This window comes from Falco rusticolus, chromosome 5 (genome assembly GCF_015220075.1).
Source record: "Falco rusticolus isolate bFalRus1 chromosome 5, bFalRus1.pri, whole genome shotgun sequence".
Lineage (NCBI taxonomy): Eukaryota > Metazoa > Chordata > Aves > Falconiformes > Falconidae > Falco > Falco rusticolus.
In genome coordinates this window covers 66,329,506-66,342,919 of record NC_051191.1, presented here as the reverse complement: position 1 = coordinate 66,342,919, position 13,414 = coordinate 66,329,506, and the positions used below count along the sequence as shown (strand labels likewise).

At 39.8% G+C, this 13,414-nt stretch overlaps 1 protein-coding gene across 5 annotated transcripts in view; it reads left to right on the top strand.

Moving 5' to 3' along the window:
- The window catches only part of BICD1 (BICD cargo adaptor 1), a 187,547-nt gene that overhangs the window by 48,705 nt on the left and 125,428 nt on the right, over positions 1-13,414 (top strand). The window contains exons 1-2 of one of the 5 annotated variants that reach the window (XM_037389590.1): positions 240-315; positions 580-606. The exons of the other annotated variants lie outside the window; for them this stretch is intronic. Of the exons in view, the coding sequence (XP_037245487.1) occupies positions 589-606 (18 nt within the window). The 5' untranslated portion in view covers positions 240-315; positions 580-588. Of the gene's footprint in view, positions 1-239; positions 316-579; positions 607-13,414 lie in introns of those variants that run through there. 5 annotated transcript variants of the gene reach the window in all.

Below are 13,414 nucleotides of genomic sequence, written 5' to 3'. Positions count from 1 at the left end.
CTCTATTAGGTTGATATGACAGATAATTTTCTCTGAGTGCTGACATCATGCTTGTTTATGTCCATTCCTGGATCTTCACAAGGTAGCAATAGAGCTGACTCAGCCCTACTGAGAACTTCGGTTTCTCAGGAGATCCTCCCACAGCGCTGCCTCTACTGGTGCGGTCCCCTGGTTGTCTTCACAGAGAATGCAGCGAGTGCTGCAGCCATCGGGATGTCCTAGCACTGCGGTCTGTCCTGGGCTTGGTGCTGGCTGGGATGCTCAAGGCAGTCCTTGCAGGCCTTGCCAGATGACAGAGTTATCCAAAAGGGGAAGGTAGGTTGGAAGTGGTCTGTAGAAAGCCACCAAAAGAAGGGTGATGTTCGGGAGGTCAACAGGAGAGCGCATTTCTTCACTGTTGTTTCTGAAATTATTTGTATGATAAGGTGCGGTGCAGTAGCAGGGTACTGGAGTGGGACTAAAGAGCCTCAGCTTTGCTCCTAAGTTATGTCTCTGGCTTACTTTGTGGCCTTGAGCAATTTGATCTCAAAGTTCCCCATAGGTAAATCAAGAAAATAATGCTTATTTATCTTTTTATAGTACTTTGAGATGCCCAACGGGAAGGTGGTAAGTATTGTTATTCATAACTTCCTTCTTTTTCCCACTTATTAATTTTTGTACATTAAAATTAAATATTTACATCTCTTAATCTAGAAAGATTAATTCCTTACTCAAAGGTGATGTTGTTTCATGCTTGCTAAATTATTGCTTTAATGGCAATTATGCCAGCATGCTGCTGGAGAGGCTACATCGATGGGAAATGACAAAATGGTTTGAATTTCAAAGTCACAATGTCCGCTGCTTTATGTGCAGTGACTAGTAGGAACAGACTTCCCTGACTGAGTATTCAGCTGTGTTTCTACGAAGCTGTTGATCTCCATTAACACAGTTCCTTCAAAGCCCAGGAGTAAAAATTTGCAATGTCATTTACGCAGTTAGAGTTTTCATAATTACATTAGCAGGTCTTGTCAAGCTTTATCAAGTAGAGGAGGTAAGGTGCCAGTTTGTAAAAGCAGCTGCATAACTCATTCATCTGCAGATAAGATCAGTGATTTAAGTTTCTAACTATAGATTTAGATGCTTTATACTCTTGCTATTTAATTTTGGATATGTAATTGGAAAACTTCACTTCAAAATGTGATTTTAAAATGTCTGATCAGCTATTCCTTCTTCAATTTGATTCTCCATCAATGCAGAATTACATATTCCCCTTGCTAATAAAGTAAATAAATCGATACAAATGACTTGCAGTCGTAAAGTCTGAGTTAGAAGCTTATGCAACACCATGAAGTCCACAAATGCATCATTTTAATGCCTCAGCTCTGGTTTCTGAAGCAGTGAGTTGGCAGGGGAGGGAATAAGGCTGGTGGGAAAGTCAAGAAGGTAAAATTTCCCTTCTGGAATGGTCCATTTTGACCTCTTTCCTGCTGTTCTGCTTGGAACATGCTCTCTAGGCTTCCCACTGCTCCCATCCTCCTCCGCTGGGAAGTGTGTGAGCCCAGGCTCCCGGGTCTGGTGGCTGTACCCACGCAGACTTCCCAGCACTCTGCGCTTCAGGCCTCTGCTCCCGCTGCCCGTGTCCTGAGACACTGGCGTTACTGGGAAGTGGGATCAGTGTCCATGTTTCTCTTCTCTTCTCTCCTTTTGGGCTTTTCCATCACTTTCTACTTCTGATACCCTCAGTGGTTTTCCTTTTGGAAAAGGATTGCTGCTTTACAGGGAAATGGATTCAGCAATCAGGAGTAAGCAGGTGACCGGTCACCATTATATACTATAAAATATATATGAAGTATATGTAAATATGTACATTTTATAAGTTATAATATACAATATTTATAAAATTATATATTATGTAAAACATGCATATTGAGTGTATGTACACGTATATATGTATATGCACACACTATTTATATGTATGTAAGTAAATAAAAGGTTTAAATCCTGTACAGAAGAGGTTTAAAAACTGCTCAGATGAAGACATGTTCTGAATCTGATATAACTTGTCACATTATTACCGATGTGTTTATTTTTTGTTGGAGCCTGGAGGCTCTACACAAAATCATGGCACTGTATAAAATACCTAGTAATCTCTTCAAGACAGAAACTGAATAAACAAGGTGAACTGAAGGTAGAGGACAAACAGGCATGGACGAGATCCCTGGACTCTCCTGGCCTTCTGCTTTTACCTACACATTTGTGTAAGTAAGAGCATTAGCTTCCCAAAATCAGGGTATAACATAATTACACGTTATTATGAAATAACAGGTGATGTTATGAGCTAATGTTTGATGATCTCTAGTTGATTTCTTTGTTTAGGTTTTAAAATTGTTTGCTAAAATCTTTGTTGTAATGAAAACGATCAGGTTTTGGGTTTTTTAATTCAAATTGCCTGTCAGTAAAGGAAAACCTAGCGTTGCCGTTTTGGATAGCAGTATCTTTATTGATACTTTTGGCTTTAAAAATTAAATCAATGGTAATTATACAGTGCTCTAGGGAACTTATAGCTGGTAGAGACTTAAAACCTCCCGAAGAAGTTGCACACCTGTGTAAGGAGGTGGTGCAGCGCTGGAGGCGGAGCCCCGCAGCGGCTGTGGCAGTACACATTTGGTCTGCTAATTGCTCATGGTCTGATGGCTTTCAGTCTATGTCTGGTTCAGATCAGCAGCAGAGCTGGGAAGGAAACTGAATTTTCAGTCTCATTCACTTAGGCACCTTCAGCTTGATGAATACTAGAAATAGTTGGGAGCTCAGTTTGTCTCAAGGTGCTGTGATTCGAAAAATTATTTGATAGACTTGTCTGAAGGCAATTTCTCATTGCATTCAGTGTGATGTGTGCCTAGCGTAGCTTGTGCTGTGGCTGCTAAACTGCAGCAGCCCTGCTCAGTCTGTCTGCCGATGAGCTGTTGCCTCTTCTGATTTAAATTACAGATTTTGTTTCCTAAACTGGATGCTCCCTGACTTCCTTGGGCATGGCACTACTTTTGAAGGAGTTGGTAAGGGATGCTCATGTTTGACTGCCCTTTGAGTTTCTTCGGCAGTTCAACCCAGTTCACAGCATAGACAGCCATTTCCATGGCCTTCTGTACCCTCCCACAAGAACCAAACCAAAAAACCAGATGAGAAACAAATGCCAATTTACCAAACACTGATCAAGAAGAGGAAAGCAAACGTGATGCAAAGGGAACCACTCAACACCTCCCACTAGCAGACCAATGATGAGCAGTGGTTACTTTGGGCAGACTGTCCTCCAGTTTTATCACAGAGCCAGATGTTATGGGGTCTGGGATATCCCTTTGGCCCGTTGGGATCAGCTGTCCTAGCTGTGTCCCCTCCCAGCCCCTTGCCCACCTCTCTTGCTGTGGAGGGGCAGAACTGGGAACAGGAGGAGGCCTTGGCACGGTGCAAGCGCTGCTCAGCAATCGCTAAAAGTCATCAGCGCTGGTTTAGCCACAAAACCCAGTACTATGTGGGCTGCTGTGAAGAAAGTTAACTCCATCCCAGCTGCACCCAGTATACTATGATACAATTAATTTGAAGATACAAATTGCATCATCATTGTTAAGCTACTATTTAACTGAGGGTGATTTTTAACATTATCAAACTTCTATTGAATTTATTGTAACTGTGGGCAGTAGGTAGAAAACAAATACTTGGTTTCTTTTCTGTTGCTTTCTGAAAAGGGCAGTGGGGTCAGATGAAATCTAAGGAATAAAAAGAAGAAACAGTTCCTTGCAGTAGAGGCAAGCTTTATACTTTTCTTTTGCCCAGCATGCAACTTCCATAGCTGGAATATTTTTTTGTTTGTGCTATCTTAGGTACAGGCAAACTGTTCATTGCTAGAGCTGAAATGTCCATATGCAGCATATCAGACTAATTTGCTTCATGTAGCTTTGTAAATGAAGCTTATGTAGAAATGTTCAGGTGAAGAAGCCCTGCAACACACCTTCTTTAACACCATATTAATTCACTGGGATGAGTTTGCCACATATACGTGCATATAAAAGGAAACTCTTCTTCTTGAGGTACACTCTATTCATGGTAACACCTAATATATTGTGTTTCAGTGACAGCTTTAGTGGGACTCTGCACTCTTCAGTTCTCTGACTGTGGTATTATAGCTCTCTGCATGCTTTAACCAAGAAATTACAGTGCTTGGTCTGGTCTTGTTCTGCTTCATTGGTTAGACATTGAATAACGATTATTTTGGAGTTTATTGATGCAGAGGATATAGTGATGTGTTCAGCAGCTGGATAAGCATCTAGTTGGAGAATTGAAGATAATGTTTTCTGGAAGATGCTAATATTTTTTTCTCCTTTTTGTTGTCCTTGGTTCTCTTGCAATAGAAAAGGGAGTTTGCGTAAGATTTCAAAAACATAACGATAGCTTAGAATTTCTAAGTGAGATTGGAGGGTGAAGTTACTGACTTCCAGATTTTACCTTGCTTTCAATTTATCTTGCTATAGATGGTCTTCAATGCGGCAAGACCTGTGTCAAAGGAAACATACCAAACTATCTGCTCCTCTGTTATTTATGCACTTTTCCCCCCTCTGTTTAGTCACATATTTTTAGGCTGCGCTAAGGTGAATGGGTGATTTTATTGGGGGTGGGGTGCGGGAATTGTGTGTGTTTTCTTTAAGTCCTTTAAAAGCAGGCTGTTACCTGAGGAAGCAAGAGGGGGTAGTTGAAGGGGAGGAGAACATATATTTAGCTCTCCTCCCCTGTCTAATCAGGGGTGCAGGGCAGGCTGACACTCTGATTGAGGACCCATTTTCCACACTTGTTTCTGCTTCACGTTTTCCTGCTTTATTCCCCTTATGTGGACTCAAATACAGGCGTCACGGGACTCCATTTCTCCTTTGGAAGAGCAGGGGGGGATATAATGTGTGTTATGGGCACTGTACAGGTCTCAAGAACAGTTGCAGGGGGAAGGGCCAATATAAATTTGGGGGAGAAGTGTCCCTTAGTGGCTTGCCCTACAGTTTGGCTGAGTCAGGGAATCTATAACTGAGTAGTCTAGCTTTTAGCAGACTTGCTACCACTTTCTTTGTTGAAATAGTACAGAACAGAAATTCTGTAGGAAATACAACACTGATCTAATAATTCTATTGCTGGTTTTCTTTTATCAGCAAAAAAGTAACATGCTGGAGGATGAGGAGAAGCAAATGGCAGAACTACTGGAGATCTGGGCTTACTATTCCAATATGTATTGGGAAGATGTACTATGAATGTCTGCATTCTTCTAGATGGTACTGCAAATCATACAAGAAGAATTGGTCGGCTTTTTTTTAGTACTATGTCTGTAACTGGCTCAATGTAATGAAGAAAGAGATCCCTTGAAACGGGCTGGTCCTGCATCTACTAAAGCAAATGGTGAATGAATCTCATAAACAATCTTATTTACACCTTCTTAACTTTTTTCATCTTCTTGACTTTTATTGGCAATTGATTTTGATAAGTGTATGCAAGAAGCAAGTCATGATGAAATCAGTACCTTGACATATCAGAAACTGTTTATGATACATCCAGGTGTCTTAACTATTTTGAGCCCTGTAGGAAGATGGGAAGGTATAATCACACAGTTAGTGGGTGCGGTAGAATGAGAAATTTGACTAAGTATCTGTGTAAGTCTTGTTGGTGAGATATGACTACTTGTTTCTCTGCCATCTGTGGTATAATTACTGTGCTTTACCATGTAGTTGTGTAAGGTCCACTTGTTGTTTCAGCTTCATGAAGATATTCCATTGCTACTTCAAATCTGATATCCTCAGTTAAACATGAGGAGCTGTTCTTCCTGCAATTACAACCTTTAAAACGTTTATCGTTGTTTTCCTTTTCTTTCCTCTGTGGTCAAGTTCATTGTCATCATTCTTGGCAATTAACTGTTTAATTAGTAAGCTCAATGCATGCCCTTAACTCCCTTCTAAGCAGCAGCAGTCCTTGATTTAAAGCTGCAATGGTAAATAATAAAACTCAGTTGGAAGTTGTTCCTTCTACATGAAGATATATGGTAGAATTGCTTGGATTTATATCAAGTTTGGAAGGGTCTAGTCTTTTGGGACATCCAATAACAATGGTGTCCTATGCTTTTAAGTAAGTTTGAGATGGTCAAGTAAGGAAACATTTTTTTTAAAAAAACACATACTATCTGCGTTCCTCTCTCTACTGTAAGGCTATGGGAATGTGAGGCTGGACTTGAGTAACCCAGCACCCTCCCATCCCTCACTGGCTGTACCTGCCCAGACAGCTTCAGATGATGTGACTGGGGAAAAGCCAGCCTTACTGTCTTTAGTGGTTTCACAGTTATTTTAGGCTTAAAATGCAAATTTGACTTCTTTTATTTTTTCTTAGGTATGTGGCAATGTTTTTGTGCTGAGAAGATGATTAAACCGGTTTTTGATCTCAAACATTGTTAAAACAGATGGAAATTATTCTTTCAAGGGAAGCTGGAAAATACAGAATATAGCTGTAGATGAATACAGATTTTGCAGGTGGTTATTCTTTAAACAAAATTCCACTAGAGAGATGAGTTTTCAGCGTATTCTGAATAGATATATATATATTTTAAATCAATCAGAACTCCATTTTGGACTCACTTGCTGGCTAGGGCCAGCAGGCAGGAATGTTTGCAAGTGGGAACAACACTGAGGCCTGAGTCGAGATCCTCTGAAGTCAATCAGGGGGTTCCTGCTGGCATCCACAGTCTCTTGATTAGGGTATATGCAAGTGGTGGTGATACATGACGTGCTGCAGATTTAAGTGAAATTAGTGTGTTCAGTGGCTTCAGTGGTATTTTGGAGTATACCTTATTCTGTATGTCTGAGATTTGGTTGTCAGTGTGTATATGTGTACACAGATACTGTTGCATGTCTGAATACCATCTAAACTGTACAATTTGTGACTGGTTAAAAATATTTTTAACGTGAATAGGCAAGTTCCACAGCTCAGCCTCCATTTCAAATTTTAGTAGTGTTTTCCCAATGGTTAAAAGAAAGAGGAAACATTTTCACCACCTTGAAGGGGAAAAAATGAATCTCTTGATCTAAAGAGAAACAAACAGATTATCGTTAAAATCCCACTATCAGGCTGAAGCAGACTGGAGCAAGCACAAAGAGCTGGTTTTCATCTCTTCTGCCTTTTTAAATCAAAATTACTTTTGCCTGAGTTCTGTCACGGATACTTGTATAAAGGAAAGGACGAAGTGTCAGGGCTGAGACTACTGTGGGGAGCAATAGCTGAAACAGCAGAAGTACTTGAGGTGTCCTTGCGACAAGAGAAGTCCTGAGGACTGGTAAGCTTGCCGGGCAAGGTTCAAACGCAGGCACAAACTAAATACAGATTTGCCAACAGCGTAAACAAGAAATATTGGCAGCTTCAGGAAGGGTAACAGTGAGGAAAGCCCTGAGTAGCGTATGACTATAAGGACCCAAGGGATGCTTATGTCCTTCTATCCAGGGATGCTTGGAGCAGCAAAGCTAGTGTTACCCAGGACTGCCACCTCAGATCTAACGTCTTGAAAACACGCCGTGCCTGGATTACCTTGTCAGAAGCCATCACTGTAGAGTCTTAGGAACTCAAATTGGATTGGCATTTTGTCTTTAGTGATATTGCAAAGTTGCATTCATTATGAAGGTGAGGTTGTCTGGTATTTGGGTGTAGAAAATGGTGCAGAGGACTGTTGCTCAAGAAATAAAACCAAAACACTCCTAAATAATGAAATGGCAGAATTTTAGGCTGGGCTTCGAGATGATGATAGTGTTTGTAACTAATTAACCTTGTTATGTGAGGGATCAGCAAAGAGCCAGGTGGAAGCCTGCCCATGTCATTGAGCAGTCCTTGGCAAGGCATTTTGACTTTCCTTAGTCTGATTTTTATAAGCTGTTGAGAAAAGGAGTGCCAGTACAGTAAGAATTTGGGAGAAGTGACTTAAAAAAAACCACCCTCTGAGTGCCAAGTCTCTCATCTGCTTTATTAGTATGTCATTTGCTATGTTTACTGAAAACTCCAGTCATGCTGGGAGTTATCCATCTAATATGATTCATGTGCTCTGACTATTTCTCCTAAACAGAGCTGATAAAATCAGATTTATTGCAATATGGAAAAATCATGCACTTTACACTAAAGCCTTTACTTTGAAAGAATGCCGCAGTTGAGGTATACACTGGAAATAACAGTTCTAAGAAGACCTTAAGGATGAAAAGGAAATACAACTTTCATTCTCTGGGAGGAAAACAAAGTCTTCAGAGTTGCAGCTAGTATAATTTCATGCATTTCTGTCAGATAAATTAACAGACATAAAATGTAAGAGAAAGGGCTTTATCTTCAACAAACAGACTGGAAAGGCATTAATATCACAGTGGAAAAGATCATTTTAAGAAAGCACCAGGCTAGGAGTACCTTCAGATATATTCCATTGCCCTGAGCCCCTGAAGCATGTGGCAGAAGAGGGGAGAAAAGAATATGCAGCTCCTCATCCATAAACTGAAATAGCAACTCAGGAAGGATTTTTGTACAAGAAAGCCCTAGCATTGTTTTATCTCTTCATCTACGTTACTCCAAGTTTAAGTGTTCAAGGATAGTGTTTCAACTTCAAGACAGAGGTTGCAGCCCAATATGTAAGGCAGAAGTTATTCAAGACAATGTGTGCAATTAACCCATCAGCATTGTAATTAGAGAAGTGAATCCCCTGTTGATCAGCCCTTCCACCAGCCGCTGCAGATCTGTCCCTTGGACAGAGGCTGCAGGGTTTCTTCCTTGTGTGCTCAGTCTTGTGCTAGTTCAGGCTAACCCAAGGCTCTTCACATGTTCTATATAACCTTTACTGCACTGCTTCCCTCGTTTGATGTCTGTGGGCTTGTTGGACGTGTGTGTTCAATATATAACTGAGCAACAACTGTAGCAATCTAACCATCAAAACCTAGGCAATGGAAAAGGCTCATTATTCAGTGCCTTATCTCCTCATCTTCCAGACAAAAGCACTGCCTAGGAGTTCCTTATCTTGTGTCTCTGTACTTTTCCTGACGGGCTTCTTAAGTCTTCCACTTATGCCCTTAAATAACCTTAAGTAGAGTTTATGCCTACATCTGGTAACAGGGTTGTGTGTGCTCTAATCAAAACCTTTTCATGGGAATTTTTCCATCCTTATTTTCGTGTAGTGCTCAGACTTGTCACAGAAAAAAGCTGACAAGGCAGAGGGCACTTTGCTGCTTTTCTTTATAGGTGTAATTAAGTTCTGTCATTATGAAGTAACTGTGATAAAAAGAAATCTCTGTTCCTTGTGATCAACAGGGGCCATACTGAGTATAGATCATGCATGCTATTTCCACGAGCAGAACGAAGTATTTTCTTTTTTTTATTTTATCGTCTCATGTTACTATATCTTACTATATGTTTCTTTTGCTTTTCAAACAGACTGTTAATACAGATGTAGATCAAGTACAGAATATTTTTAGTTCCATAAAAATGCATAAAATATTAATATAAAAATTAGCCTTCTTCACTTTGAAGTTAACTTCTGCCCCCCTCCCACCTTCCAAAAAAAACCCCAACTTCTGTTTTGTTCCTACCAGGAAAAGGAATGATCTCGGCTGCTTGCATGTTGCCTCAAGAAAGCCATCCTACGGTATTTAGTTGTGGTCGGTCCTGGGGCCAGCCCAGTGCCTTTGCTGGAGCTGACTGACTGTAACCTTAGGTCAGAATGCAAAAAGTGGGTTAAAAATAATCTTAGTATAGACTTCTATTCCTTTCCACAAGCCATAGCAGGAATGCTACATGAATATTAGATTTGTTAATAATAGCTGAATAAAACATTTTAAATAGATTCATCTGATTTTGGTGAATTGGAATGGTGAAGCGTACGAGAATATTTGAAATATAATAGGATGCTCTTGGAGAGCATGTTACTTCTAAATGGGTGGAACTACATGCGTAGGCAGCAACTGCAACTCTCCTGTTACTTGCTCTAGACTCCTGAATTAAAGATGCAAAGTAATCTGCACATGCCTCCTGGAAATACTAAGGGACAATGATTCATTAAGTGGTTTCTGAAGAGAAAGCTTTTCGGATCAGGCCACATTAATTCTGTCCTGAAGGAATTAGCAGGATTTTGCTTTCACTTGCTTATTTTGCTGCATTTTTAACAAAGGAAGGAGAAGGGGAAATGTAGACATGTGCCAAAAGTATGTAAGCTGAGAGATACATCCTGCCAGCTGACCAAAGGCTTTCTCTGATTCTGCTGAATATGTATTAGTAAAATCTATGCAAATATTTCTCACGCAATTCTATCTTGTAGCCTCAAGTTCTGCAATTTAGCTCTTAACACCAGAGAAACTGCAGTGGAATAAATCAACTTGGGGGGGAAAAAAAGCTCTCATCACAGGTAGGTGTCGGATAACTGAGAGGTACAGCAGAAAGAATCCTTGGACTGTGATCTCCAGGCAGTGGCTGTCCTTCCCCTCCTCTCTGCACTTTTAACACCCTTATTGATTTACAGAGCTATTACATTTTCCACATTGCTTACTTTGAATCTGCTGTAGTTTGGCCTGTATGAGTGGTAAGTAGATGATTGTACCAAAATGAGGAGCTCCTGTATCTTATTACAGGAGAAGTGAAATTGTCGCTTGGGGTATATACAGGAAATGGGAAGCTTCACTGAGATAAACAAGCTTGGATTACATTTGAAATACAAAATATTCGTAGCCATGTTGATGCAACTTTTATTCTAGGGATTTATTCTCGATCTGCTCAGTAACGATGTAATACACATATCAAGTGTTTTTCTTTTTAAAGACAGTATGGTTGGAATTGTTTCTGTCAAATACAGTGCTTCCAAGTAATTCTTTGCTTTATTAATCTACCTTATGAAAGTATCTTTATTTGGTTTGGTTTCCTTGGAAGAAGCCAAAGAGGAACTCCTAAGCTCTTCTCTTAGCTATTGAGAGCAAATTATAGAGGTCAAAGTAACCTTTTGTGTGTCTGAAGAGGAAAGCTGTATAGATCTTGGTTAAAAAACAACTCTCTTCAGGAAAAAAGATGCTCTAGAAGTTATTTTCCTGGATCAACAGTAAAAGATAGAAGGATGATGACAGCCAAGGATCATGTATCGCAGACCGAAGCAATACCTAGTTGTGAGTACGCTGTGGCGGAAAGCGTGGGGACCCACCATGCTCTGCCAGCCCCCAGCCCTGATTTGGGGCGCTTTTGCCAGCAGGGCTGTAACCAGCCTGCCTAACGTGTCTGAATGCAACCTCTCAGGCAAGAGGGATGCTCTGTTGTGGGTGTCTCTCTATTCACTCTTAATTCCATCTTGCTTATCTACTCTTAGGTAGTTTGTGGAAGAGGACTGCATGAGGATAGCTTTTCAGGACTGCTTGGAAGAATGAGGACTTGAAATAGTACTTGGCTTTGGCTATGATGGCACAGTAGGACAGACTGTGTAGAAAACTGAGTGATTGTTTTGTTTTGCTCAGGATTATATGTTTCCTAAACTTGCTGCTGAAGCAAAACAAGTTGATTTGTTTTGAATTTTTGTGTTTACATACTTTAAGTTTTTCTTTCAATTGAGCTGGACCGTTATGCAGATGGAATATAAAACTCAATTAGCCAAAAAAAGATACTGTAATCTTATAAGATCATCTAGCATTTCACTGATGTTATTAAGCTTAATTCTAACAAGCATTGCAGATGCAGAACCACAAAAACCTGCTGAGGTTATCTGGCACATGTGCACTGTGAATATGTTGCTGTGTGATGCCAGTGATTCAGCATATCTTTAGAGGGGTGAGTTCGGTAGAAAAGTATGGAAAAATCAGCCTTGGTAATGGATATGTGGCTGGCTGGGATAGATTCCAGTGTTTGTGAGAAATAAATTTGTGGAGTGGGGGTAGACTTTTGATTCAGATTCCCATTTCAATGGGCACAGCTGCCCACTTGGAAGAGTATTTATTCTCCCTGCTTTATTAATAGCATGGAGTTTTGTTAAAAAGCTGGTGTGCATTAATCTTTCTGTATTAAACTGAACACTAAGCCTCATTGGGGGAAACAGACCAAGAACCCATTTGTTCTGTGAAATATTCATTATGGTATATTACTGTCTCTAAAAGGTAGTTGAAGATTGACTGTTTTCAAAGAAGTTAAACAGTTATCTGATCCTTCCAAAATACTATCAAGGGGAGACTAAATATAATAAAAGTATGCAGATTTGCATTACATAACCTCATGTTTAATGACTTTGGAGAGGTCATTTATAGATGATACTTATTGTATTACTTATATCACATATTAAAGTTTATTAAAGTTTCCCTGAAAATTTAATAAATGAGAAATCTTCAATTTTAGGATTGCGAAATACACCCAGGATAATATATTCGTTGGTATATCTCACTGGTCATTCTTTCAGGTAATAGTGAATCTGTCTGTGAATAGCCCAGACCTTATTCAGCCTGAAATAATTACCTGAGTAGCTGCAAGGAGAAAATCAGTTCTGTTCTTATCCAATGAAACAACGCCTTTATTAGTGCCATAGAAACCTGGAGGCCTATTTACATGCTAAGGTTATCACGTGCTTAAGTGCTTTGCTGGATTGACATCTCTTTTGCATCTTTGAGACCTCTTTTGCATCTTTATTGAAAATCCACTTAAAAAATTACTAGATCAATCTGGTTGCCATTCAGTCTCCTAAAACAGGGTTTGCAGCGCTGCTGTTCTTCCTTTACTAATGTTGAGACTCTTTCACACTGCTTTTACTCTTTTTCATGACTCGAAGTGAACCCACCTCAGATTTTCATGCCTTTTAGTGTGAAATGTCTCCCTTACTGTCATCAATATATTTGTCCTTTAAATGTATCAGCACAAGGAGCTTGGTAACTAGTTTTTGGATGTTTACATTCATCTTCTATGCTGAATAAAGAGTAAATCACCAGAACTTCATATGACCATTAAGTCTGTGTTTCTTTTAAGTTAGGAGAGCAAATCTGCATCTTAAAACATCTGCAGAGATGTCTCAATCTTTCATTTGAGTGTGTTAGGGCTGAAACTTCAAAAATCCAGTTTAGTCCTTGAGTATGAGATGCTTCAGTCATTCTCCAGGTCCAGATTAAGATAATAATCATGTTTCACAGAAACATTAGGTATATTTGGAAAAAAACCCACAACAAACCAACCAAAAAACAAGGGGTGGGTGGGAGATGAAAAGGAAGATGTTGGTTTTCTAATAGGCAAAAAAGTGTCCTGAAGAAGCAAGATTATCATCTACATACTTATTCCTACGTCTTGAGCCATTAGGGACTTGAGCAGCTGTTTCATTGTGGAAATTTAAAGCATAAGCAGAGTTACCAGTCAAGATTTATGAAAGTGTGTATGACCTAGCCTGTGATTAATG